Source organism: Balaenoptera ricei, chromosome 12 (genome assembly GCF_028023285.1).
Source record: "Balaenoptera ricei isolate mBalRic1 chromosome 12, mBalRic1.hap2, whole genome shotgun sequence".
Lineage (NCBI taxonomy): Eukaryota > Metazoa > Chordata > Mammalia > Artiodactyla > Balaenopteridae > Balaenoptera > Balaenoptera ricei.
In genome coordinates this window covers 42,806,323-42,832,922 of record NC_082650.1, presented here as the reverse complement: position 1 = coordinate 42,832,922, position 26,600 = coordinate 42,806,323, and the positions used below count along the sequence as shown (strand labels likewise).

The 26,600-nt window shown below is 38.9% G+C and overlaps 1 protein-coding gene across 2 annotated transcripts in view; it reads right to left on the bottom strand.

Annotated features, from left to right (window-relative positions):
* The window catches only part of MCM9 (minichromosome maintenance 9 homologous recombination repair factor), an 84,857-nt gene extending 60,385 nt beyond the window's left edge, over positions 1 to 24,472 (bottom strand). For both annotated transcript variants that reach the window (XM_059941327.1, XM_059941328.1), the window contains exons 1-7: positions 24,321 to 24,472; positions 21,663 to 21,981; positions 11,880 to 12,196; positions 11,330 to 11,411; positions 7,646 to 7,846; positions 3,687 to 3,812; positions 2,117 to 2,236 (exon numbers count right to left, since the gene is read on the bottom strand). In XM_059941327.1, coding sequence (XP_059797310.1) covers positions 2,117 to 2,236; positions 3,687 to 3,812; positions 7,646 to 7,846; positions 11,330 to 11,411; positions 11,880 to 12,196; positions 21,663 to 21,966 — 1,150 coding nt within the window. In that variant the 5' untranslated portion in view covers positions 21,967 to 21,981; positions 24,321 to 24,472. The remainder of the gene's footprint in view (positions 1 to 2,116; positions 2,237 to 3,686; positions 3,813 to 7,645; positions 7,847 to 11,329; positions 11,412 to 11,879; positions 12,197 to 21,662; positions 21,982 to 24,320) is intronic.
* Between the last annotated feature and the right edge of the window lie 2,128 nt (positions 24,473 to 26,600).

Genomic DNA, 26,600 nt, shown 5'->3' with positions numbered 1-26,600 from the left:
ACGCACCGCGATGAAGAGTGGCCCCCGCTTGCCGCAACTAGAGAAAGCCCTCGCACAGAAACGAAGACCCAACACAGCCAAAAATAAATAAATAAATATTTTTTAAAAACCCAAAAAACTATTATCTCTTATTTAAAATTTTTATGGTTCTATAAGATAATTTTAAAAATTAAAATAAAGATTTAGTATTCAGACATTAGGAACTAAGAAACTGTAATGCATAGGTTGTTTTTTATTTTTCCTGTTTAGCTAGAAGCTGCTTGAATTATAGCTAGAAAGTTTAGAACTGTTTTTTCCCTTTCTGATCATAGTAAATAGCAATGTCCTGAGAAGATAAACATGAACAAATTAGTTATGCCACAAAAGAGATAGGCGTGTAGGCTGGAGGGAATGAGGATATCATTTGAGCTGAGAAAACAAGCAGAAGTCTGAGAAACGTGCATGCATTCGTTCATTTATAACCTTATACAACCGTAGCCTTCCATGTGGTCTTATCCTCAGGTTTGGGGTTTCTAGTTTTACCAAGAAAGCCTGTGGCAGCAGTTTTCAAAAGTTTTTATGTAACCCATGGTAAAAAAAAAAAAAATTTTAAGTATGACCTGATAACACAAATATGTATTTATATTAACAATTTTCATGAAAATGTGCCCTTAATAGTGCACCTTTACTGTGTGCCCTAGTATATTCTAGTATCTTTTATTGTATTTTGTTTTGAAAGTGCTGGTTTTGACCCACTGAAATAACTTTTTATGACCCTCTAATGGGTTGTGATACAGTTTAAAGAAAGGCTAGTCTGGCCCTTTGGGTAGACGAGAAGTAGCAATAACTTTTCTACAGTTCTAAAATTTATATTCCCTCTACCTGTCATTTCTTTCATATTCGGATTATGAATTTGGCAATAAGAAAAAGAAGGAAAAGGGCTAATACAGTGAATTCATCAGCCATTCACTTTAAAACTGTCCAAATACTCTGAAGTTACTAATAGTCCACAAATTGGACTCATTTCTTGACACTCCATATAATTAACTTAGGAAACATTCCACATTGTTACTCGGGAAACACCTTTATTTGTTTGTTGTTAATATCATTTAATACAGAACTCTAGAACACTGGGTCATAACAATTTTAAAATGCACATGAAGTGTTCTTCATATATTCTTGCCTCAAGTATCCTAAAGCTTGTCTACACCTCTCAATCCATAAATCCCTTCTTATCAGTGCTTAATATACTGTCTAGTTATATTTCAAAACCTGAGAGTCCCTTAAAATGGGGCTCTTGTTACATAGGACCATTGATGGAACATTTGCTGTTTTATGGTAAGTTTTAGACTATAAGCTTCTCATAAGAAATTTGAGCACAAGCCACGGACAGTAGGCATCCCTAACAAATAACAAATAACATTTTTAAAATGTGTGAAACCAAAGGTCTATTATAGGAGAATAGGAGAAATATTTCCCCAATCAAAACAGTGTAAAAATTCAAAGTGGCATCAAAACATGTTTTTTAAAATAATTTTTTCCTGAAGTCACTTTATAATCAAATCTTGACATTATATCAGCAAAGGCTTTAAATATACTTGTTGAAGAATCATTACAATGTATGAATGAAGCTACACGTTGCAATGATGAAAGTACACTTTCCACATACTAAGACAAATTTTCTACCTAAGAATTTTCAGTAGGAATTACTGTTGCCTGTAAGATCCATGAGCATGAAAATGCCGTAAGCGTACGCCAGCTATGTACTTTTATGAAGTGAGATTTTTCCCCCTATTTAATTAATTTCAACACTGTTTGCTGGGTCTTCACAGAATAACAGATGCTGCATAAACATGTTTGAAAGTAATCATTAGAGAATGAGAAAACTGAATAGGATCATTCAAAACTAAGATACAAAAAGATATATGGAATAAGCTTTTGGAAAATAAGTGAAGGTGGAGGTTTTAAAATATTTTCTTGGAGCTACAAAAGTAGTGCTACATATTTACTTAGGTTTTTGGCAGTAACTCAAAAATCTTGACATGTATCCTGTTATAGGTACTTTTTCACAAGAAAGCAACCATTGTGTTAGCTTCTGTAGTAACATTAAATTAATTGAAATTGTCACATAAAATACCTGCACTAGTAGATCCAATTCCTGTCGTCAGCACAGACCTTGGTGTAATTTTTGCTGCATATTTGAGGAATTGAGATTTCCCTGTGCCAGGATCCCCAACCAATAAAAGATGAGATTCACCTAGAAAAACGTAAATAATGTAGTTTTAAATTTCTATGAAAAGACTCGTAAGTGTAATTAATCAAAAAGAAAATGGTACACTTGGGATGCCCACACAATTTATATTTTATATGGTGCTTTTGCTTAAGGTCATTCAAGGAAGGATTTAACCAGAATATCTTAGAAAAGTTAACTTTCAAGGTAAATAACAATCTTTTAATTGATTTCTGAATACCATTTAAAATCTAAATTTTTTAACAGATTTTTGTGCTATTGCCAGATGTTTAAGACTGTGTTTAACATTTAAAAAAATTTTGCCTTATAAAGTTTCTGATTTTATTTAATCTATTTGAAATATCAAAGTACTGTGATTAAAGCTTTCCATCCCGCCATATAAGTATTTTATTCTATTTTTATTTAAGTATTTTTAAGTGTCTGGGACTTTATAAGTGCTTTATAAATACCAAATCACTTATGATTCTAACAGTTAAGTGAAAACCTTTTCATTCTGTGAAAATTTTAGTAGTTTAATGAAATAGCTATCTTAAAGTACTCTTATTTTTCAAACATAACATAGTGAACACATGAACATCCTGCAGCATATGTTATCTCACTGATCAAGCAAATTTATTCAGTAATATTCAAGTATTTTCTGAATACATTAATAGGAAAATACTACGTAAGCTCAACATTTAGCAGAAGGCCTTGCAAACAGTAGGTAATCAAAACATACAGTACACATAAACCTTACACTTACTATTCTATGCTGTACAGTATGGTTTTTGAGTCCCTACTAACAGTCTGATTTACAATAATGTCCTTTTAGTCTTTCGGTTAAGCCCTTGGTTATTATGACCCTCATATTGCCTGCATGAGGGCCATAATAAACCTAGTTTATGCCAGATTCAGGTCAGTTAAGTGTGTTAACCACAAAAGAGCTTTCTGCCATTTGGATGTAATTACACACTTAGAGTAATTTTTGCTTGAATGCATGACCTATGGCAGCACCTCTTGGCAGATGGCACATTTGCTACCCACCAGCAGAAGGGGAACCAGCAGGCAGATGACTGAGAGCAGCAGTCTGAGACAAACACACTGACAGTCACAGATGGAGAGACACTGACTTGGAGACATTAAAAAGCACTATTTCTAATCTTTTCCTCTTGGAGAGAGACTGGGGATCCAATGAAAAACACAGACAGTAAAAGAAATGTAAAGATTTTATTTTGTGGCACCCTGATAGGCTGGAGCAAGAATATATACTTATTGAAAGTCTTTGGAAAGACTGGTATCCTACACAGTAGTTCCTGATGTTGGACTGAGTATTACATAGTGAACACCTGTCAGTTTTAAAAGATTACATTTGGAAAATAAAGCTCAACAAGCAATTTTTATTCAGGAAAGAAAAATTCTAGCTTCTCTTCTTACTGTGTGTGTTAATATTTCTCAAAAATTTTAAATGGGTACTAACCTCTGACCCGTGTTCCTGTAGCATCGGTCCTTTGAATCCCACCAGCCAGCACCATGGCCACAGCAAGCTTTACTAGGTACATTCCAAAAACTTGAGGGCACAAGCTAGCCAATATTTCATTCCTTCCTGGGAAAGGCAGAAAGATTAGTTACCAATAATTTTCAAGAAATCCTAGCTGAAATTTCCCTTTCTATCCTATCTTCTTAGAAACACTCTATGCTCTAAAATGATCAAGGGTACCATTTCCAAATGACTAAAAGGGGTGAATAACTTTGTTTTGGTCCTAAAAGTCCTTTTCTTATTATAAGGCCATGAGGTGAAAATTCTTTTTATTCCTGGGTGCTACCTGTTTGTTTCTATAAATTTAGCATACTTTACAAGGGACAGAAAGAAATCTCTTTTCTCCCTCATTGGACCAACATTATCCCTTAAAAATAATACCAGCTGCACTTCTTGTGCAATAATTTCAGTAAACTTACTCCACTGCCTAAATAAAAGGAAGGTGTTCGATCTCAGAAACAATGAGACAGATTGTAGAAGCCTGTTATCTTTAAATACAAAAGGTACTTGGAGCTCATGGAGCTTCTCCAGAGGTATAAGAGAGGTAAAATCAACCCATCCTGAAAGTCAATTCAGCATTTGCTCTGAGCAGTTTGGTAAATTGTTTTATCTAGACTAAGCATCAATGTATCAGGATATTTAGAAGATCATTATAAACGACAACTCTAGCAATCCAAGCTGGAGGTCTTAGGATTCTTCTGATAACATGCTTTAAATAAGTGATTACCACTGTTTTAGGTTCTGTTTTCAGACATATCAAACACCAAATCTGAGATCTGCCTATGCCATCAATGAATAAAGTAGGTATTTCATTCTGTCATTGGCCAAATCAACCAGTGAGGCCCATAGAATTTATGAGACTCTAACAAGCCCCTACGGAGTCTGCCTTATACGGAATTCACTACTGTGATGGTACTCTGTATGTCTGCATTCATGTTACCAGAAATTAATGTCCACATGCTGGTAACTAATCTGCACGTCTGAGGGCTTTCATATTTAACCCTGAGCTTGTACTCATGTTTCAATGATAGCTCTTTTGAGGAGGAAAATAATCATACAAGTACTCCTTTAGCTGATGATTCCAGTTCCAGAAGCTTTTCCATCAAGATAAAGGAAAGGGCCTTCCTCCATAATTTGTGTCCCTACGCACAAAGGCTACTTTTCATAACGAATCGAAATTGACTCAGCGGCAATTAAGCTATGGTGATGTGACCTGGGATGCCAGAAATGGTTAAGAAAGAAAACATTTTAGTAAAAAGGGAACCAAAAAGAAGAATTAGTAAATCCTGGAAGTTCATTAACTGCTGGAGGGAATCCCTCCTTTCCTGAGGTAGAAAGTCGAGAGAAAAAAGATGAAAGGTCTGAGATCTACATAGTTAAGACCCGACAGCAGGTATGTAAATTCTGACCAGAATCTGGAGATTACACATACAAAGAAAGACAGACTAGCCTCAACAAGCAGGGAACAAGTAGGCAAACTGACCTGGAAGACACTCAAGCCGGAGCTGTTAAAGAGCCAGCTTTTTCAGTAAAGGTGGATTCAGTGACTAATGTGCTGACAGGAAGCACATCCCACAGGCTCTGGTGGCAGAGCCCAGTGCTGCTATTTACTAGCTGTCTGACCTTGGGCAGGTTTCTTACTCTCTCCACCTCCATTTCCTGATCTGTGAAATGGAGATAATGATGGTATCTCGTAGGGTTGTTAAGGAGCTAATAGGTGCACGGCACACAGAATAGTCTCTGGCACATAGTAGGAGCTACTTACTTGTTAAACTATTATATTACCTGTACTACTTGTGCTTATTTCTCATCTCAAGGTTTCCTCACACTGTGGTCAACACAAAAGATACACTCTGAAGTCAGGTCTGAGGTACCAGAGAAAAGCAAAGGGGAAGGTCCATTCCCTAAATTTGTTATCACCTAAAGTTGAAAAACTTGATTCCTTGGGTCATGGCAGTAGAAGCTCCCATGACTATATCATGGAAGAGAATGCATTAGGGTGAATACCACCCCATTCCTTCCCTCCCTCCCTCTCAAATTTCTGGTTCTAGACCATGTTAATAGTGTGCCCATGTAATCCACTCTTGTGGCATGGCCTTCAGTTACCCCAAGGAAGAGAGCTTCTTAGATTTAAGATAAATGAGTCACCCTGGAGTGGGTTGAGATGGCCCAAAAGACCCCAACCCCTACGTTTGGGTTTCTATCCAGCCTCTATGCATCAGGGTCAGGGGATCCCTGAGATCAGTGTAGATCAGAAGAAAATCTTTAGCTCCTCGTCAATACTCACAGCATCAGAGCTTAATGAAGCAGGCCAACCTCCCAGAGCTGAGCAGTGAAGTAATCTCTGGCTTTAGACCAGCAAAATGAAGACACACTTTTGGATGCAGCTCCCCACCTCCACCCTCCTCCCCACACCCCCCAACACACACACATACACTTTGAAGTGGTAAAATATAGTGGGCTGATAATTGGTACTTAGGATATGAAGAAAGCAGAATCTGTTCATACTAAAAAGAAAACAGTTGCCTCGTTTTCTCCCTGTCTTCTCACAAAATATTATATTTATTTCTTCTTTTCATCCAGTAACTGAGATGTATAGCTATAGCCTTCTAAGTAAAACAAGATAGACTAATCACCAGCACAAAGAACTTCTGATGGCCTAGTTGGAACACTGTATGATGCCCTTCCTTCACTGTTACTAGGTGGAGTGTAGCTGTGGCACTGGAATTAATAAGGAATGATTATGGTCCAAGGAAGAGTTACAGATTTTTGTGAGGATTTGAGCCTAAGAAACAATTTTAAGTAAAAAAACTTATTTAAAAATACATATAATTCTTAAAATGTTTGCTTAATAAAGCCACAACATAGAGACCTTTGGTTCTTTCTGTATGGATCAAATAAAAGAATGATCTGTAACCACCATACATGTGTTACACACATAAGCAAAAAAAAAAAAAAATCCCACAAAATAAAAGCAAACTGCCTATATTTAGGCAAGTGAAAGCCTTTTCTTAACTAATTAATTAATTTTTATTTCATTGAGCCACGCGGCATGTGGGATCTTAGTTCCCCGACCAGGGGTCGAACCCACATCCCCTGCATTGGAAGCGTGGAGTCTTAACCGCTGGACCTCCAGGAAAGTCCCTGAAAGTCTTTTTTTGTGAAATGATATCTGTCCAGTTCACCATGTGATTTAAGAATAAAGTAATAACCGTGTATTAGATTTGAGGTGAGGTTTATCAGAAATAGTCTTTTACTGGCTTCCGTTTATTTTTCTCAGAAGATGCCTCCAAGGAAGAATGAAAATAGACATTTGGAGATTTAATTGGTGTTTTATACATTTGGGATTTTTAAATAAAAAATACTCTACAAACCCAATGGCTATAATGTTTTAATCTGTGTAATTACATCTTAGTGTCACAGTCAAAATTTTTGGCTGTGATGACAAAGCTTATTTTTTGCATCTCTTTCCTACTTCATATTTTTAAATCTTCAGCTAAAACAGTGTGAAGCTGTCTTAACTGTATAAGATACATCAGAAAAGAAATGGCTTTAATAGGATGAAGTTTCTTAATAGGATGAGTTTTGCCTATTTAAGGCAGAACTATGTATTTAATTGGTAAAGAAGGTAGAAAGCTCTGAAACTATTTTGGCAATATAAGAGATGTTAAAATAATAGTTGGAAATGGAAAATCTCTTGGAATTTCCAGTAAGATCTCTAAATAGAAAAGATTATGCCAGAAAAGGGCTGCAAAGGGAGACTACAGCTAGAGGTACTGACTAATGCTACTCCCTTTGAACACAGTCACTGATACATAGCATGTAAATCACAAACATTATATTTAACTAATGAATGAAATGCCGTTAATAATTATCAGCTCTATACCCTTAACACAAACCTGCAAAAGGATCGCTCTTATAGTATTCCCAAAAATCTTCAAATTCTTTTCGGACCTCCTCATCCATGTTGATCCCTGCAGACTGCTCATTATTTACTTGGATGTAATTGGCTTTCAGGACTATCTCCACTTCACAGCGCACATCTTGCTGAAAGGGCTTCCACCGTTGCATTACAACCCCATAAATAGTGAGGTCATCACCTGGGACAAAGCACCGAGTGAGTCCAGCAGTAGCATACTGCCTGCTTGGGCACAAACTCGACAAAGGACCAGAACCAAGAAATAAACCACCACCCCACCATGGTTTAGAGTAGTACACATTCTTCCAGAAACCATTTGGGACAAAAGAACACCACAGAGTCCTGATTTTTTTTTTTTTAAACAGGCACTTATATTTGCACGGCTAAAAGCTAAAGCCAGCATTTTAATTTTTCTTAATCTGCCACATGATAATCACACCAAATTCTAAATTTTCCCTGGGAAAATAGTTTACTGGATGATTTATTCATCGTGATTATATTGGGTGAAATGTTCATCCTCAGAATCTCTAACCATATAGTTCTCACTTAAAGAAGAGGTGGGAATTGCAGCCAAAAGGTTAAAGTGCAGTCTGTCCCTCAGTATCTGCAGGGGATTGGTTCCAGAACCCACCTCAGATGCCAAAATCCACGGATGCTCAAGTCCACAGTCAGCCCTCTGAATCTGAGGTTCCGCATCTGCAGATTCAAGCAACCATGGATCGTGTAGTACTGTAGTATTTACTATAGAAAAAAATCCGTGTATAAGCGGACCCACAAAGTTCAAACCCATGTTGTTCAAGGGTCAACTGCATAATCAATTTGGTGTCAGGAAAGGAGACAATCTCGTGATAATGGATACTATACTAGTTTTAGTTTCTTGTATATTTCATTTTTACTTAACTGCATTTGTTAACATTCACTCGCTGCCTTTTTTTTTTAATGAACAAAAGAATGAGTGCACTAAGAAATGGATGAATACTTGTTCTACTTCAAAGCTCCTTTCCATAAGCTATGAAAGCACAAGATACAACCCTGCTTGTTCTTTCTTGGTTGGTTCCTTCCCATCTAAGGAAACTCTCCCATTCCTAATTGATGGGTAGAATATTAAACTTTTACAGATTTTCCTAAGAGGCCTTGGGTAACTTATAGGCACAATGACAACTGTTTTTATTATTACATACAATTCAATTAATGAGTATAGGTGAGTGCTTGGCATTTGATATTTTGGCACTGGAGAAAAGGGGGCCAAAAAAGGAAATATAATCCTAGTCCCCCAGATTTCAATCTTGTTGAACACAGGATGTTGGACATACCTTAAATCCAATCCTGGTATTTATATTCTGAACTAACAGGCAAGTCTTCATTTCCAAGCATATGTCAAATATATGATATCTGCTGATAAAAAATGCCTTTCACTCTCTAAATGTCAATGAGTAATGTGTAATCTGCAGGGCTTTTGATTTCCTGGAGAAAAGTGTTCTGTGAATGCTAAATGCATGGAACTGGTGGTAGCAATTCACCAAATAGAAGGCATATTTCTAGCCAAAGGCAACTTCATAGTAAATGGTGACGAACACATTAAATCGGTTCTTCACACATTTTCAAGATACTTCCTCAACCACTGCTGGATGGTTTTCAAATCCAATCAGGAATAGTGATCATTTACTATATTGTCTGCCCCCAATTTTTTAGATGAAAATGGCCAGGGCAACTTTATACGAGCACTTCAAAGAATTCTCTACTATGGTCATTTTAATGGGTTATATATAGGTTGTTTCTACATTAAGTCAAATGAGAAATTTAACTTTCAGGTATTGCACCCACTAGTAATAACCTGACTTTACTAAGCAGCAGTAATGTGGAAAATGTGAAGTACTCAAGAATGGACAAGAGCACTGCCTCATCAGATGTGGATTCAAATCCCAGCTCCACCACTCACCGGTTGTGTGGCAAGCTACCTAATAAACTGAGCTTATTTCTTGACCTACAAAATGGGAATAATTATACTTACATCATAGAACTATAGTGAGAATTGGGTCAGATAATGTATATAAAGTACTTAATGCAATATCTAGAATACATGCTCAATAAATATTAGCTGTTATTATAGTAAACCGACTTTACATTTGTAAAGCAACTAATACCATTAAACACCCTTTAATACATACATGTTTTCATTTACTCAAATATTTGAGAGACAGATTCATATGATCATCAGAACAACTGTGAGGTATACATGATAGTCTAAGGCAATAGATACTAGTTTGAAACATGCATGTTTTTCCATAGTAAATGTTACTGGAAAAAATGTTATTTTCAGAAAGCTAAAATTCTTACTTTTACAATCCAATCTCTTTGTCCCCTCTGTCTTCTGCAGCATATTTACCACGGCAACCACCCTGGTCAGAGCCATCTTTAATCTCCTGCAGCACTTACAGTTATCAGTACACAACCTCCAACTTTATTACTCTGCAACGTCAGATTGGGGTTCCTAACTAGACTGTAAATTCCTGAAGGGCAAGGATTATGCCATTTATGTCTTCTGATTCTCACAGAGGTTTGTAGCAATGGATAAATGAAAGATAGCTGATGACAGACTGCTTCCATCCATTCTCTATTGTTAGTGACATGTGAAAGAAAAATAGCTTAAGATTTTTTTTTTTTTTAAGTGCAGAAAGAATTCAGTTTAGATGAACTGCATGAAAACATCTTAATCTCTATCAAAGGACATTTTCATGTTCTGGCTAAGCTCATACAAGCACTGCTTTGCTGATCCAGACATTACAGATTCTGGTTAAAATCTAGAGTCTTAAATGAACAAGGTACTTTGACACAGCCTTGTCCATTTATCAGGCAAACCATGATCAAAGCTGTTATTTACTTAGAATACTGTTTAGACAAGTATGAACTGTTAATATATTTGACATAAATTTCAAACTATGGGTTGGTGATTCTTGGTGGAAGGGGAGAATATTTTGACAAAGAATTATTCTTGACTCTAGATACTGAACTCTTTGTTTCCATAGAGCCTTTGCCTCATCATTTTAATGAAACGGCAGCTCAGTAAAAATGAGGCATTTGGAGAAGCTTAGGGTTAAGAAAAGGAAATCATGGAATTTAGAGACATAAAGCATTTTCGACTTGTCCAGTAGGGGAGCACTGGGATATGAAATAAGAGGTCAGACATACCTGTTACTGCCCAGGGGACACATTGGTGCTATTTTTTTTTTTTTTTAATAGAGATTAAGGGGTTCTTAGGATGGGAAATATTTAAAGCAGGAAATGTTGAAGTTAGTTGAAAGGCAATCGTTGACAGCTATCATTTGCATTTTCTGACCCACCTTCAATTTAAATTAAATGTTAAACAGCCAGTGGAAATTGCTAGGCAAACAGTAAAAGCTACAGTTTTTAAGTTGTTTGGAATACGAGGAGGAAACACAAAGGATAAGCTCTCATGGGCAACTCAGGTTTTTCATCTATAAAACAAGCAGCTAGACTAGATCGCTGAACTCCAGCCCAGCTTCTTTCCTGCTATTACCTACCTCCTCATGCCAGTCTCTGTTCTCAAGTTCCCCACACTCACTTGCCAGTGATCTTGGGAAAATAAAAAGTGGCTTTTCCTAGTCAATACTTTAGGACCTACTATATAAGCTAACATTCTCACCAGATTTGCAACTGTCTACTAAGTCATCTTCCAGGATAACCTTCATTGTTCGTGGGATACTTCCAACAGATAGCCTTTGAACCTAGCAAGGAAAAGAAAGCAGACACTGAGTATGCTCAGATACATACTAAGTATTCAGAAGCCTAGCAGTTCTTCAAGTTACTGTTTCTATTTCTCTGGTATTATCACACAATTTAATTACGATGGGGATTTATGGAATTTTCTTGAAACTTGTGCCTACTATCAGTTTAAGAATTCACTAAAACTACAATAAAATAAAAACATCCATATGGAAAATATCTCAAAATATAATCTACCTTGTGGATGGTCAAAATAAACACAAGCTCCAACTACTAAACACAATAACATTTACTTAACTAGAAAAGAGAGGCAGTTCTTTCCTATATCTAGTCATAAGGCAAATCACTCGGTTCCTCTGATTATTTCTTAATAACAGATTACAAACGTGTTCCCTAGTCCTGGCAATTTGCCCATAGCTGAAAAACACTTCTTCTAATTTGTTATTTTTCGCATTTATTTGATCACTTACCTGTTCCTGAATTTTGATTTCCTGATAATCTCTACACCTAGTTGGAGATGAAGACAAGTCTGAGAGGCAAGTGAATTTTGCAGAATCACAGCTCTCCAAGCTGGGACATGAGGATGGCCGACAGAAGGTATAATACTGCTCAAAGTTGGCCCTGACCACAAATACATGCTTGCATTTGTTACACATGTAATCCCGCTCAAACTCCAGGATCTTCACCAGACTCGTTCGAATCACTGTCCCAGTGACAGATAAAAAGTGTCCCACATCCTTGGTTCTAGGTATGTGCTCCCTCACCAGCTCAGGACAAACAGGCAATCCTGATGGAGAAACAAAACAAAAACACATCAACTTCTACTTGGGATTTGACTCCATGCAATATATTTTTCTCATATTTATTGAGGGAGAAAGTATAATTTCAGGGAAAAAGAAATCTTTGTGTTCTACTTAAGAAAAAAGATCAACTCAAGAAAATATAAAAGAATTATTTCAAATAACAATTATCAATAGACTCTCTTTAAAAGTACGTATCTAGATGATATATTGATAATAACCTGGATTAAAATAAGAATTGATTCTCTTAAGAGGGCTATCTCAGTAGGATGTAAACACAGTATATAATTTTAACCTCGTTCAATGAAGAATATACTGCCACTTGCAGTAAAATCAAAGCTGAGTGATAAAGAGATGGTAGTGGAATGAACAAAGGCTAGTGCTTTTTCTAGTTAGGTTCAGGATTTATTAATACATAAATCGGATAGTGTTTTCAAGTCTTGAATTACCTAGAGGTTTACCTACAGCACCACTTCATCCTTTAAAAACCTTGTGTTTTGGGCTTCCCTGGTGGCGCAGTGGTTGAGAATCTGCCTGCCAATGCAGGGGACACGGGTTCGAGCCCTGGTCTGGGAAGATCCCACATGCCGCGGAGCGACTAAGCCCGTGAGCCACAATTGCTGAGCCTGCGCTTCTGGAGCCTGTGCTCCGCTGAGCCTGCGCGTCTGGAGCCTGTGCTCCGCAACGGGAGAGGCCACGATAGTGAGAGGCCCGCGCACCGCGATGAAGAGTGGTCCCCACTTGCCGCAACTAGAGAAAGCCCTCACACAGAAACGAAGACCCAACACAGCCATAAATAAATAAATAAATAAATAAAATTAAAAAAAAAAAAACAAAAAAAAAAACCTTGTGTTTCTCATCATTAATAAACAGGCAACTTAAAAGGTGCAAAATGCCAAAGAAAATTCTTATGTGGAAATGCCCTCTTTCTCATATTTGGCTACAAGGCACCACTGGAGTAGAGAGATGCTGCCTGTGATGGTCAAAGGCTGCCTCCTAACAGGTTTATCAAGGGAGCATTTGTTACACTGGTTCATGTCCCATGGTCTATGGTCTTGTCCTTGAACTTAGCCCTGAAACCTGATAAGCATGAACACTGAAGACATCTACTGGATTTGCCAAGCTCATAAGAAATAACCATAATAGGCATGATTACACTTTAAGTTTCTATGGTCAGAACATTTTCTCCCTGTTTATAGACTATTCCGAAAGCCAAATCATTATCATCACTGTCATCATCATTGTCATCAGAAGGCAGTTTGGGATGCAAGGAGTTTAAGGGAAAAAAAAAAAAAGCAGCAGATTGCTTAGATGAACTGAATGCTTAAGGCGCCAGGCTACATTAATCTGGTGATACAGCTTAGACGTCTACAGACAGACTTGAATTTTCTCTGCTGCTGGCTGAGACTCTCTCTCCATACATCCTATACTGTATAAACAGGGTGGGCACTGCAACATTTGCCACCATGACTCCTTTTTCTATGCTTCCAAGGCTGACTTGTCTGCTTTCTAATGGAAATACTCTTTATTTATATTAACTTGGATTGTATCACACTTTGCCAGTAAGGGAGCCATACTTTTGCTTACGATGATTTTGTGCATCTCTGCTCTGTTCTGTGTCAACTTTACAGTTTAACTATCAGAAAACAAACTTATTTTCCTATTTCCAAATTCCTAGGGAATGCTTCATTGAAACACCCTGGGGCTCACCAGTGCTACATCATACGTGCAGGAATAGACAGAGAGGTTGGGGCAGGAATAAAGCAGGTTTTATCCATTAAAATATCCACTGTATTCACTTCTCAGTGCTCATCTCAGGCATCTGTTAATTCATCTGCATGTAGCTAAATATTGAGAACACACCAATATTTCTAGTTACAACCAAGTAAAAGCCAAACTAACAACCAAAAGCTTTTCGTTAAGAACAGGTCTAGTCCTCATATCCTCATTGCTTATGTTTCAGGGGTACAGTGTCCTCTTTTAGTTCCCATCCTAGAATGTTAAGAAACAAAAAACCACCAAGTGGAGATGTCTCATCTTACTTGGCCTTAATTAGATGTACATTATGGCAACACATCTTCACAATGCTTGCAGATTCTCAATTACCTTTTTCTTCCTCCCCACATGAATGCTTTTTAAAAATTAGGATATAATTTAGGTACCATAAATTTGCCTTTTTAAAGTATATAATTCAGTGGTTATTAGTACATTCACAAGGTTATACAATCATCACCACTATCTAATTCCAGAATATTTTCACTGCTTCAAAAAGAAACCCTGTTCGCAGTAGCAGACAGTCTCTATACCCCCTCCCCTGAGCCTCTGGCAACCACTAAGCTACTTTATGTCTCTAAGGATTTACCTATTCTGGACATTTCATGTAAATGGAATCATAAAATATGCACCCTTTTGTGTCTGGCTTCTTCTACTTAGCATACATTTTCAAGATTCACCCATGTTGTAACATGTATCAGTTCTTCGTTCCTTTTTATGGCTGAATATTCCACTGTATGGATATACCACATTTTGTTTATACATTCATCAATTGATGGACATTTGGGTTGTTTACATTTTTCTCCTATTATGAATAATGTTACTACAAACATTTATGTGCAAGTTTTTGTTTGAATACCTGTTTTCAATTATCTTGGGCATACACCTAGGAGTAGGATTGCTGGGTTGAATATACTTTTTATAATAATTTTAATTTTTAAGTTTTCAAAGAATCACTAAGCGTTCTCTATTGTAAGTATATAAAAGGATACTCAAGTGGGAAACAGGATTATTAACCCAATTTGCTTCTTAAAGTATAAACAAAATCTATCAAAATTACTTCTGAGGGCTTCCCTGGTGGCGCAGTGGTTGAGAGTCTGCCTGCCAATGCAGGGCACACGGGTTCGAGCCCTGGTCTGGGAAGATCCCACATGCCGCGGAGCAACTGGGCCTGTGAGCCACAATTACTGAGCCTGCACGTCTGGAGCCTGTGCTCCGCAACAAGAGAGGCCGTGATAGTGAGAGGCCCGCGCACCGCGATGAAGAGTGGCCCCCGCTTGCCACAACTAGAGAAAACCCTCGCACAGAAATGAAGACCCAACACAGCCATAAATAAATTAATTAATTAATTAAAAAAAAAAACTTCTGAGAAAGATGAGCAAAGTGAGGAGGAGAATAGGAAAAAAAAGTGATGGGTTAGAGAACTTCACAACAATTATATTTTTGAAAACACTTAGATTTTTTAAACATCCATTCTCTCTTTCTTGGCTCCTAAAGAAATACCATTTTTCATCCCATTTCTACTCCTCTCATTCCTAGCTCTGCTTCAGATGCAAATTGATTGTTCAGTTTAAATTCTACTGTCAATATATTAAAACTTAAGAAAAACTAAGATCACAAGAACTGGGTTATGGAGAGTGCTATGTTACTCCGATGCCATGCATACAGCAGAATGCCCAGTGAAACAAACCACAGACGGCCCAGTGCAATTCAGCGGACTCTGGATGTTCAATATGATAAAGTCATACACATAACGAATGAGGTCTTAACATAATTATTTAGTTAGATGCTTGCTATTTTTGTCCTAAAAACAAACTTCAGTTTAAAAATGAAGCTATGTATAATTTTATTGTAGTTTTTTCCTAAAAAGCTATTTCTTTTCATTTCTTTTTTTTTAACATCTTTGAGTATAATTGCTTTACAATGGTGTGTTAGTTTCTGCTTTATAACAAAGTGAATCAGTTATACATATACATATGTTCCCATATCTCTTCCCTCTTGTGTCTCCCTCCCTCCCACCCTCCCTATCCCACCTAAAAAGCTACTTTTAAATTGATTTTGTCTTACTCTGAATAGCATCTTCAAATGGAAGAGTAAAACACCATATTCCCTGGTGCTTCTATAGTAATCCAGGCAAGAAATAACGAAGGCCTAACTTTTAATCTCCTCCACTTAAACCCTTCCATGCTGCCCCCAGATCTAAGAATAAGGAACCAAATGTGGGACTGGACCACAGGACGTTTTGTGACGGGATTCTTCTCACACCAAGCCCTCTGGGCACTCAAATGCTCTCATACAGTGTCTGCTTTGCCTGACACTCTCCTCCCTACTCTGTCCCTCAAAAATGGCCACACTAAGAAGCAACATAAGGGTTCAGAATACATACTGTGGAGCCAGAATGAATGAGTTGAGTCACAGCTCTATCACGCACTAGCTGTGTGACCGTGGCCAAATTATAACCTCTCAGATTTCCCTCCTGTAATATGGCAATAACAACAAAACCTACCTCATAGGATCACAAGAAGATTAAAATAATTCATATAAAGTTTCTTGGAAAAGTAACTTGCACATAGCAAGCACTATTTAAACCTTAGTTCTTATATGTAATCTTATCATTTTCCCCCTTAAAAGGTTGGCTTAAACATAATTTTCTTAATGAAATCTTTCTTTAACCCATTTCAGGTTAAATTCCCTCTTTTATGTGCCTTAACACACTGTTCTTCTCCTTCATACCACTTACCACAATTTAAATAAAAAGAATACATAATTATTATGTTTCCACACTAGAATATAAACTCCATGGGGGCAGGGCAGAGGTAAATTTTATTCGCTACTATATTATCATCGCTTTATAAATAGTAAGCATTAAAAAAGAAAAAACTTGAAAGAAAGATAGATGAAAGGAAGGCAAGGAAGAGGGGAGGAATAGATGTTAAAGATACTACATGAGCTTTGAAACCAATTAGAGATAAGGTATAAGGAAGAGGGTGAAATTTAGAGTGACTCCTAGTTCTCTGGTTCCATTAACCAAGTCATGGAATTCTGGAAGGCACGTGGTAGTCAATTAGTAAATATCTATTGAAAGAATAAATAAGGAAATAGGATTTTCAGATGGAGGGGGGCACAGAGAGGGGAGGGAAATCATGACTACACTTTTTGATACACTGAGTTTGCAAGAAGATATCTCTAGTTTGAAACATCTGACGGACAAGAGGATATCTGAATACAGAGCTTAAGAGACAGATTCTGGAAATCAAGCAATCAATCAATCAAGTTGGCACTTGTTGCTCTATAAGTGGCAGCTGAAGCCTAGGTTCAGAATGGAGGCCACCCCATCAGGAAGAGAGTGCAGGATTCAGGAGCAGATGGCCACATCTGAACCCTGAGAACCTACCACCTACAGGACCAGTAAAGGAAGAGGCTCCCAGAGCAGGGAGAAAAGCCACCGCTAGAGAGGGAGGAAAGGGCAAGACAGTGCTGTCAGCGGGGCCAAGGCTGGAGTTTCATAAAGGGGGAGGAGGCAACAGTAACAAATCCAGCAGGGAAATAAAGGAAGAGAAATCCCGACACTTGTCCCTCAGTCTGGCCATGAGGCAGTCACTGGGAAGGCGGGGGAGGGTGCGTTCAGTGTGGTGGAGGTGAAAGGGTGAATGGGGGAAGGTTATGCTAAAGAAGGCATGAATTCTGTCAAAACACTGTTATGAAAGGAGAGTGGATGGAGGGTAGAGGGGACACAGAGTTGAAAGAGGGGCCTCTCTCCTGAAAGGGAGAAAGGATTCCTGGTCATCCTGGCCACCACCCACCACACCCCCATAGGCTCCAGGCTTCCCCCCGGGGTGCTGGTATGAGTCGGTGACTGACTTCTAGCACCTGGCTTACCCATCTCCCTAAGATGCTAACTTACCAGGATGCACGTCTCATCTAAATCTAGATTCTCGAGTAGAGGCCATGGTTGGGCTTTAGGAAAGCCCTGAACCTCTTGAAATTCAGGCAGAAATTTAAATATATATACACCTGCATTTTCTGAAGAGGATTTGTAACTTTCTCAACATAAAACCCTGAAGAACCTCTTATTTAAATCCTCAGTCCCATAGATCTATTGACTTGCATATCATTACCTCTAAGAACAGAAAAAGGGGCTTACATTGTGGGAACAGTCGCTAAACCTCCCTCTCCTCCTTTCATTTAATAGTAATGCCCTAACGTCTCTTATTGCCTACTCAGCTCCTGTTTAGATCACATCCTACACGACCTGCCCCAAATGCTATGACAACATGACAGGGACATTCATAATCACTTACTGCCTGGACCAGTCATTTAGGACCTTAGTCACGTATTGCTTTGCACTGCTCCTTAACCGTTTTGTATCTGGAGGGTAGTGTCACTTCTTGAGATCCTTTTCATGCTACTCTGTACCCAGCCCAGTGCTTTATTAAGCGCTTCTAGATAAGGAGAAAATTAGTGAATAAGAGAAGGGGAAATGGGCTTTCCCTCTCTCTCTAGCCTTCCCTTTATCACATCTGGCCTCCAACCTCCTAGTCCAGACAAAGTGCATGAATTTTTCTGTGCATTTCATGGTACCTCTGTAGCTTTCCTTAGGCATGCTACTTTGTCTGGAGAACTCTCCCCAGTTCACTCAGCCAGGAAGAGTATACTCAAGTTTATCCTTTTGCAAGAAAACTTCCCTAAGTCCAGGCTAGCACCCTCACACAGACACAAATGGAACAGCTAAGCAAAATGGTCAAATGAATGCATCATTGCATAAAAGATGCTTCTTATATCTGGAGGAAACTTCTGCCAGGAAGAGTGAAAAAGAAGATACTCCTTAGGTCCAGAGACACCTTCCCTTTCCTTGCACATGATAACTCAGGCCTGTGCACGCTGGGTCATGACAAGTCTATGCAATACTGATTTTATTTCAATCAGCATAAGGAGATGTGCTGGAGAGATATTACACACTCAGGAAGAAGGCAGGTGAGAGGTGGAGGGCGTCAGGCTCAGCCACAAGGGTCCCTCATATGCTCACCAACCCTCTCTGTGTCCCTCCTGAAGTGTGGCCAGCAAGAGTGAATTCCCTGCTGCCCACCTCCAACAAGGGGCCTGTGTCTAAACCCAATTACAGCACCTCTAAAGAAAAAACTATGTAAACATTTACAACCAATTTTTCTAAGATTAGCTTTTCATTATCTTCTATACTTTTATAATACGGGGCAATATGCCATCCTTAATGTTCTTATCTTACTGAATGGAATCATGTATATGGTACCTGTTAGGATAAACTTTTTTTTTTTAGAATCAAGCAAATTAGCCTAAAACATGATATCATTACCATTAAGTGGTTTATTTTGTATAGTAAAGTAACTATATTATTTTAAGAAAAGGATAGTAGAGGTGAGTACATTTTTGGATCTTCAGATTCTTTACTTTCATATTACAATTTTTTAAGTAAATTTATAATATAAAGACAGAGATAAAAGTAACATAATGTTAAGCAGAACTGACCACAACAATCAAAACCCTAGAACTAAAAAAGGGTAAGGGACAGTGTCTTGATAGAAATGTCAATTCATTTTAATCTTTCTGTCTTACTATATGCTACTAAGTGTGTTCTTCAACTACCCCAGTGAAGCAGGGTACATCAGGCACTAAGCCACCACTAGTGCTAAACAACAAAAACCTTTGTCATTATCTGACTCATTCACTGATAAAAATAAATAAATTTTTATTTAAAACAGAGACATGTCCACATCTGTGTTAGAGATATGTCCAGATCAATTACTTCAGGTCCATGGTTTCCAGCGTGCAGTCCCTGGAAATCGGCATCAGCCTCAGAGCTTTGAGAAGTGCAAATTCTTGGACCCTAGGCCAGACCTCTTCAGTGAGAAACTCTGGGGGTGGGGCCCAGCAATCGGCGCTTTAATAAGCCCTACAGGTGATTCTGATGCCCATTAATGTTTGAGAAACACTACTTTAAATAACAGGTGAGGGCTTTTTTTTCTTCCTCATTTATTCAATACTTTGATGCTAACCGCGTATTTGAATACCTTTCATCAAAACTACTGAGAATAGCAAGTGAACTTTAGACCAATAAAAATCCTAGAAGACAAAGGGCAATGCAATGTTCCTAAGGAGACTGAACCACAGAGGCATCCTGGGTTTTAATAATTCAGTGCCTTGTTTGGAGTCCAAGATGGAGGTGCAATATACCTAAAACCAGACTTTTCCCATCCCTGGTTCATTCTGCCTGGGACACCTGCATCCCTCCCTGATCTCACCATCTAGTCTTGAACCTTTGGGTGAATCCCCTAGGACAATTCACTCCCTGCCCTGTGAGCTAATATATCTCGCACATACCTTGAGTGATGCATGCATCGCATAAGTAAAAGCTGCCAGTAAGCTCCTTTACAATTATGTTTAATATGTACATATGCATGTACCTGTGGGCATACATACACGATATGGTAAATATTTGAATATATAGCTGTCTCCCCTACAGCCTTGAACTCCTTTAGATGAGGGACTATACCATATTCGTTTTGGTTTCCCAGGGGTCTAGCAAATGCCTGCCTACAAGGGATATGTTTGTAGAATGAATGTTACTATGGTAGTAACATAATTTGCAACTCACTTTCTCAGAGAATAATGAGGAACTAGGCTAAATTCACCTGAAACCAATAGGGTCACTTAGGCAGACAGAACTTTAGTGTTTAAACTGAGCATGGAAAAGTGTCTAAACGTAAGGACAGCCTAAAACCATTTGCTAAATACCATTTCAATAACATTAACTAAAGCCTCTTTTAACAATCCTTCTGCAACATTATCAGAAGAGGACATTTCTTCTTGATCCTAGCAAGAGATTACCTAATGTCTGATGCATGAAGATTAATAATCTTCGTAATTTTATTCCAGTAAGTGCAATCGCAGATACTATTTTTTCACTTAAATGTCTGGAATTTTTTTGAATCTTAATTTATCTCCAAGGAATTCTATAGTGACTCCTAACCTTTTTTGGAATCACAGTAATCATTTTTGTTGATTATAAATTCCCACCTTTCTGAAATGTACTATAAAGTAAATATTTATTTTTAAACAAAATGGTACATGTGTTCTCCAACTTAATCAAAGAGTGCAGGAATTCAAAGACACAGCTTTGACCCCACAAGTTGCTGATTGCTCCACTGCAATTTCTTTAAAGTTAAGAGGCTTTATCTGTTATTCATTCAAAAAAAGTTATTGAGTGCCTAATAGGTAGCCAGAACAATGTTAAACTTGATATATAAAAATAATGAATTTCCTAAAATAGTTTTGAGGATCACTAGGTAGCATCTACCACGTTGCTAATTCTTTGAATTATCAATTTTTCATTGTCAGGAGTCATAAAAGCTCAGAAAGCTGAACTAGTTTTGTACACACATACATATATGTATAATATGCACACAAATATACTGCCTCCACACATTCTCCCTCCTCTCAGTTGGCATGGCTAGTACCCCAGCCTCCCAAATGTCCAGAGAAAACAGTATAAAATCATGATTCTTTTCCAAAAGTGACCATCAACTACATAATGGATATATTTTTAAGTATAAATGTCAATTCTTAGTGCTTTAATTCAATATATGTTGGGATTTCTCAAAATCTTTCTCAACAATAACATGGCAGTAAAATCCTTAAGTGATTCACCTGATATCCTGGCGTGAAGATTCTGCTTCATGGAGACACCTTCAGGCTGAGAAAGGGACTGGAGAATTGTCAAGGCTGATCTTCGAAGTGCACTATCAAAAATAGTTAGCACTTCATTAGGGAACGCGTTGAAATATTCCCCGATTTCCATGTTGGTCTCAAAAAGGGTCATGGCATTAACCACAACTGGGTAATGAGCATCTTCATCTCTTTCCTTCAAGATGAGAAGAATATCGTTCTTATGGTATTCCGAAACATATGACTCAAACACTTGACCAACCAGTGTAACTTGATCGCTATTCATCTTGGACCTAGGTAACTAAAGAAAGACAAAGGACTGTATTATACCTTTGATTTTCTAGACTTATACACTAGTTTACAAAAAGATTGGTTATAAATCATTCTGACTTTGGGTCACACTCTAATCTCAAAATACTATCTGAATTCAAATCTTAATTAGATCTGACAGAGTCACAGTCACTTATCAAATTTATTTTTTTCAGTGAGTGAAGTTAATTTTAAGTCAAAGAATTATGTTAGTACTGATAACCGAAATCCAAAATGGTCCAATGCCTTTCCTATATCTTTTCCCCAAACTTCCTCCTCTTAACCCTATAATACGTCATGTAAAAGGCCTTTGACTTTTCTTTAATCAGATTCCATATATGCGTTTGCTCTCAAGTATAAAATCTTAAATGCCAGTCTTTTGGTTTAAGTTACTCCCAGTAGAGTTCTTTGCAAGCATCCTGGTTCTACATTTTATTCACATAAAAAACGTATCTTTCTCTCTGTCTCCCCACAACCTAGTTACACACACGTGCACACACACACTTTCATTTGTATTCTGCTACTTAAACGGAACACACGCTACTATTCAGATTGGTAGCCAATTCTGACTTAAATAGTTAACAAATTGGCTTTAGAAATTTACATTTGGAGGTGAACTTTTTCCTATTTTCTTTTTCTAACCTAGGAAAACAATTGGCTTCAGCAAAAACAGCTGTCAAGAGTCTAAAAAAAACTAGATCATTAAACTGAGGAAAGGAAATTGGTCTCTAAATAATAAATCACTACGATTGAAAGTAAATACAGTATATTCATTCCTGGCTATATGTATATATTTTTTAATTTGCACCTACAGATTAAAAGGGCCTATCCCCATTCTATTTTCATGTATACACGTAGATATCTACCATGTACAAGGCACTATTCTGGGAAATGAAAAAAGCACAATAAAAGGTCCTCTATGCCCTCAAAGAACCAAGGAACAGATCAAATGAAACGGTGCTCTAACAGTGGTAAAAATGCAATACAAATAGGAGCACAAAGGAGAGAAGGATTAAATTTAAATGGAGTGACAATCCCAGATGTGGCAATGGACAGTTACAAATAAACTGTCCAAATGGATCATTTAAGAAATTCTTATTAGTCAAAGGATAAGTGTCCTTTGACTAATTTCGTTCAACCAACATTTATTGTACTAGGCTTTAGAAACAGAAAGATTAAAGAAGATTATGACATTCACAGTTTAGCATCCTAAATATGTATTACACGTGCTATTAGCAATATTTGCCTTCTCTGGGAATCTACTAGAAGGTGTGAAAGGAGGGGGGGGCACGGTATACCACAGTTAGGTCAAGAATCCTGACACCTACAGGATAACAATGTGAGATTAAGAGATGTGTAGGCCACTACATTGGTAAGTATTTAGTTTGGGTTAGGTAATATAAATTCACCTAAGCATAAAGCAGAAAAAGCACTTGGGAAGGAACAACTAATCATACAGTATATTCACGATGTGGCCTTTGCTAAAAAAAAAAAAAAATCTGGAATCCCAAGAGTGGCTATAAGATAATCTCTAAGATTCTATAAATGCATATTAAATTTGGAGCCACAAATTTAGCAATTTAAAAGGCAGCTCCACACAGGGCAGGAAGGGGACAGCCGCAGAATTCATGGTTCAGATTAAGATCAGATTAAATTTCGCCTAGTCTTTTTGAAATAGCATCACTAAAATAAACAGCATTCACTTTCAATACCTGGGCACAACTGACTGATCAAATATTTCTTAGCAGTTTGCAAACGCTAGAAACATGCTCACCCAGATTGACTGGTGGCAGTGTTTTACAACTTTCAAGCTCCTTTTCCTTTTTCTTATGCAACATTTGAAGACAAAATAAATAAAGCCAAGTTGTGCCACCTTATCCTCTTGACTAAAGTGCCAACAAGAAAAATCCGGGAGGATGCACCAGCGGCAATCTAGCTGGATCCCTGGTAACCGCAGCCCGCCACCCGCCGCACCGCCCCTCCGGGAGCCACGCCCCTCCGCGTCCTAAGACCCGCCCCGCTGGCACCGCCCCTGCCCGCCCGCTTCAGGTCGGCGCCTCCTCCATGCCTGGCTAGCCGCGGGCGCTCGGCAAACGTGGAGCCGACTTGTACCCGGAGAACTGCTTTCCACACTTCCGTCTCTGGACGTAGCCCATACCCTACAACAACTCGGCAGGTCTCTGACACTTCCCAGGCTCGGCTGCGGGCAGCTCCGTCGCCGGTCTGGTCCCAGAGTTGAATAGTTTTGGAACTAACCAGGTGTGGGCGAGACTTGGGACGCACTGTGGGAAAAATAAATAATGGTGCAACAAGGCAGCGGCTGTCACTTACTGGCGGATACGTGGTGTCAGAAGTCACCGGGGGCGCAGTGCTCCCGAGGGCGAAGGGCGCGGAGAGCTCAAGCCGATCGGCGGGGTCCAAAGAGGCGGGAGGAGGCCCCGGGTGGGGGCGGGGCGGGGCGCGCGCGTGGGGCCGCGCGAGGCGCCGTCGGCCGCGGGGGCGCGCAGGCTCCAGCGGGCCCGCCTCGCGCCCGGACGAGATAGGCGCCACGCGGGCGGCTCGGCCGGGCCCGCGCTCCCGAGGGGCGCCGGGCCGTGCACTGCCTCAACTTGGCGGCTCAGGTGGCTCTTCCGGGTGGAGAAGCGGGCGGGCGCGCGCCCCGCCAGGCGCCGCGGGACGAGAGGGGCGGGGCGGGGCGGGGCTGGCTGGGAGGGGCGAGTAGGGTCCCGGGCGGGGCTGGGCGGAGCCGCCGCTCGGTAGTGGGGAGGAGTGCCGGGCTGTGCGGTGGCTGTGAGGGAGTGTACTGCTCGTGCTTTCCGGCTCAGAACTCCGCCAGAGCTAAGGCCACAACGATTCTCTCTCTGATTCTAGAAGTTGTAGAATGAAGGTTTTATGTTTTAGGTCTATGATTCATTTTGAGCTAATTTTTGGATATGATGCGAAGTGTGGATCTTAGGTAACTTTTTGTCATATGGATATCTACCACTATTTGTTGAAAGAGCTGTATTTTTTCCACGGAATAGCCTTTGCACCTCTGTCAAAAATCAGTTGTCCTTATATGTGTGGGTCTAACACTTAATATTTCTGTTCCCCAATCTATTTTTCTAACTATAAAAACACGACGTTGTCTTAATTACTCTAACTATAATGAGTCTTGAAAGCGGGTAGTGTTTGGCCTCCAATTTTGTTTTCTTTCAAAGTTGTTTGGGCTCTTCTCTTTCAATATGAATTTTAAAGCCAGCTTGTCATTTTCTATTAAAAAACTGGGATTTTTGTTGGAGTTGCATGGAACCTATAGGTCAATGTGGGAAGAATTTATGTGTTAATAATATTGAATCATATGACCCTTGAACAAAGTAAACCTCACCATTTATTTAGGTGTTATATAATTTCAAAAATGTTTGATCTTTTGTCAAATTTATGTCTCAAATTTATCCCTAAAATCATGGGGAAGGAGGAACCATACCTTTTTAAAAAATTTTTATTTACTTTTTGGCTGCAGTTGGGTCTTTTTTTACTGCACTTGGGCTTTCTCTCGTTGTGGTGCGCGGGCTCCTCATTGCGGTGGCTTCTCGTTGCGGAGCACGGGCTCTAGGCGCGCTGGCTTCAGTAGTTGCAGCACATGGGCTTAGTAGTTGTGGCACGTGGGCTCTAGGCGCGTGGGCTTCAGTAGATGTGGTACACGGGCTTAGTTGCTCCACGGCATGTGGGATCTTCGTGGACCAGGGCTTGAACCCGTGTCCCTTGCATTGGCAGGCGGATTCTCAACCACTGAGCCACCAGGGAAGTTCAAGGAACCATCCTTTTTGATGCTATGTAAATGATATTTTCAATTTGAATTTCTGGTTCTGTTCTAGCATGTAGAAATACAATTGATTTTTAAAATTTTATTATTAAAAATTTTAAATTAATAATATTTTTTTAGAGCAGTGTCAGGTTCATAGCAAAATTGAGCAGGAAGTACAAAAATTTCCTTTATGATCCTTGTCCCCACACACCCACAGCCTCCCTATCAATATCCCTTTACCAGAGTGGTGGATTTATTACAACTGATGAACCTGCATTAACACATCATCATCACTCAAAGTCCACGGCTTATAGTAGGGTTCACTCTATGTGTTGTACATTCTGTCCGTTTTGACAGATGTATAATAACATGCATCCACCCCTGTAGTATCATACAGAATAGTTACACTGCCCTAAAAATCTTCTGAACTCTGGCTATTCATCCCTCCCTCCCACCTAACCCCTAGCAACAACTTATCTTTTTACTCTCTCTATAGTTTTCCAGGATATCATATAGTTGAAATCATACAGTATGTTGCCTTTTCAGATTGACTTTTTCACTTAGTAATATACACTTAAGGTTCCTTCATGTCTTTTCAAGGCTTGGCAGCTCATTTCTTTCTGATGCTGAATAATAGTCCATTATCTGGACGTACCACACTTTATCCACTCACCTATGGAAGGACGTTTTGGTTGCTTCCAAGTTTTGCCAATTATGGCTAAAGCTGCTATAAACATCCACGTGCAGGTTTTGCCATAAGTTTTCAGCTCCTCTGGGTAAATACCAAGGAGCATGATTGCTGTATCATATGGTAAGAGTAGTTT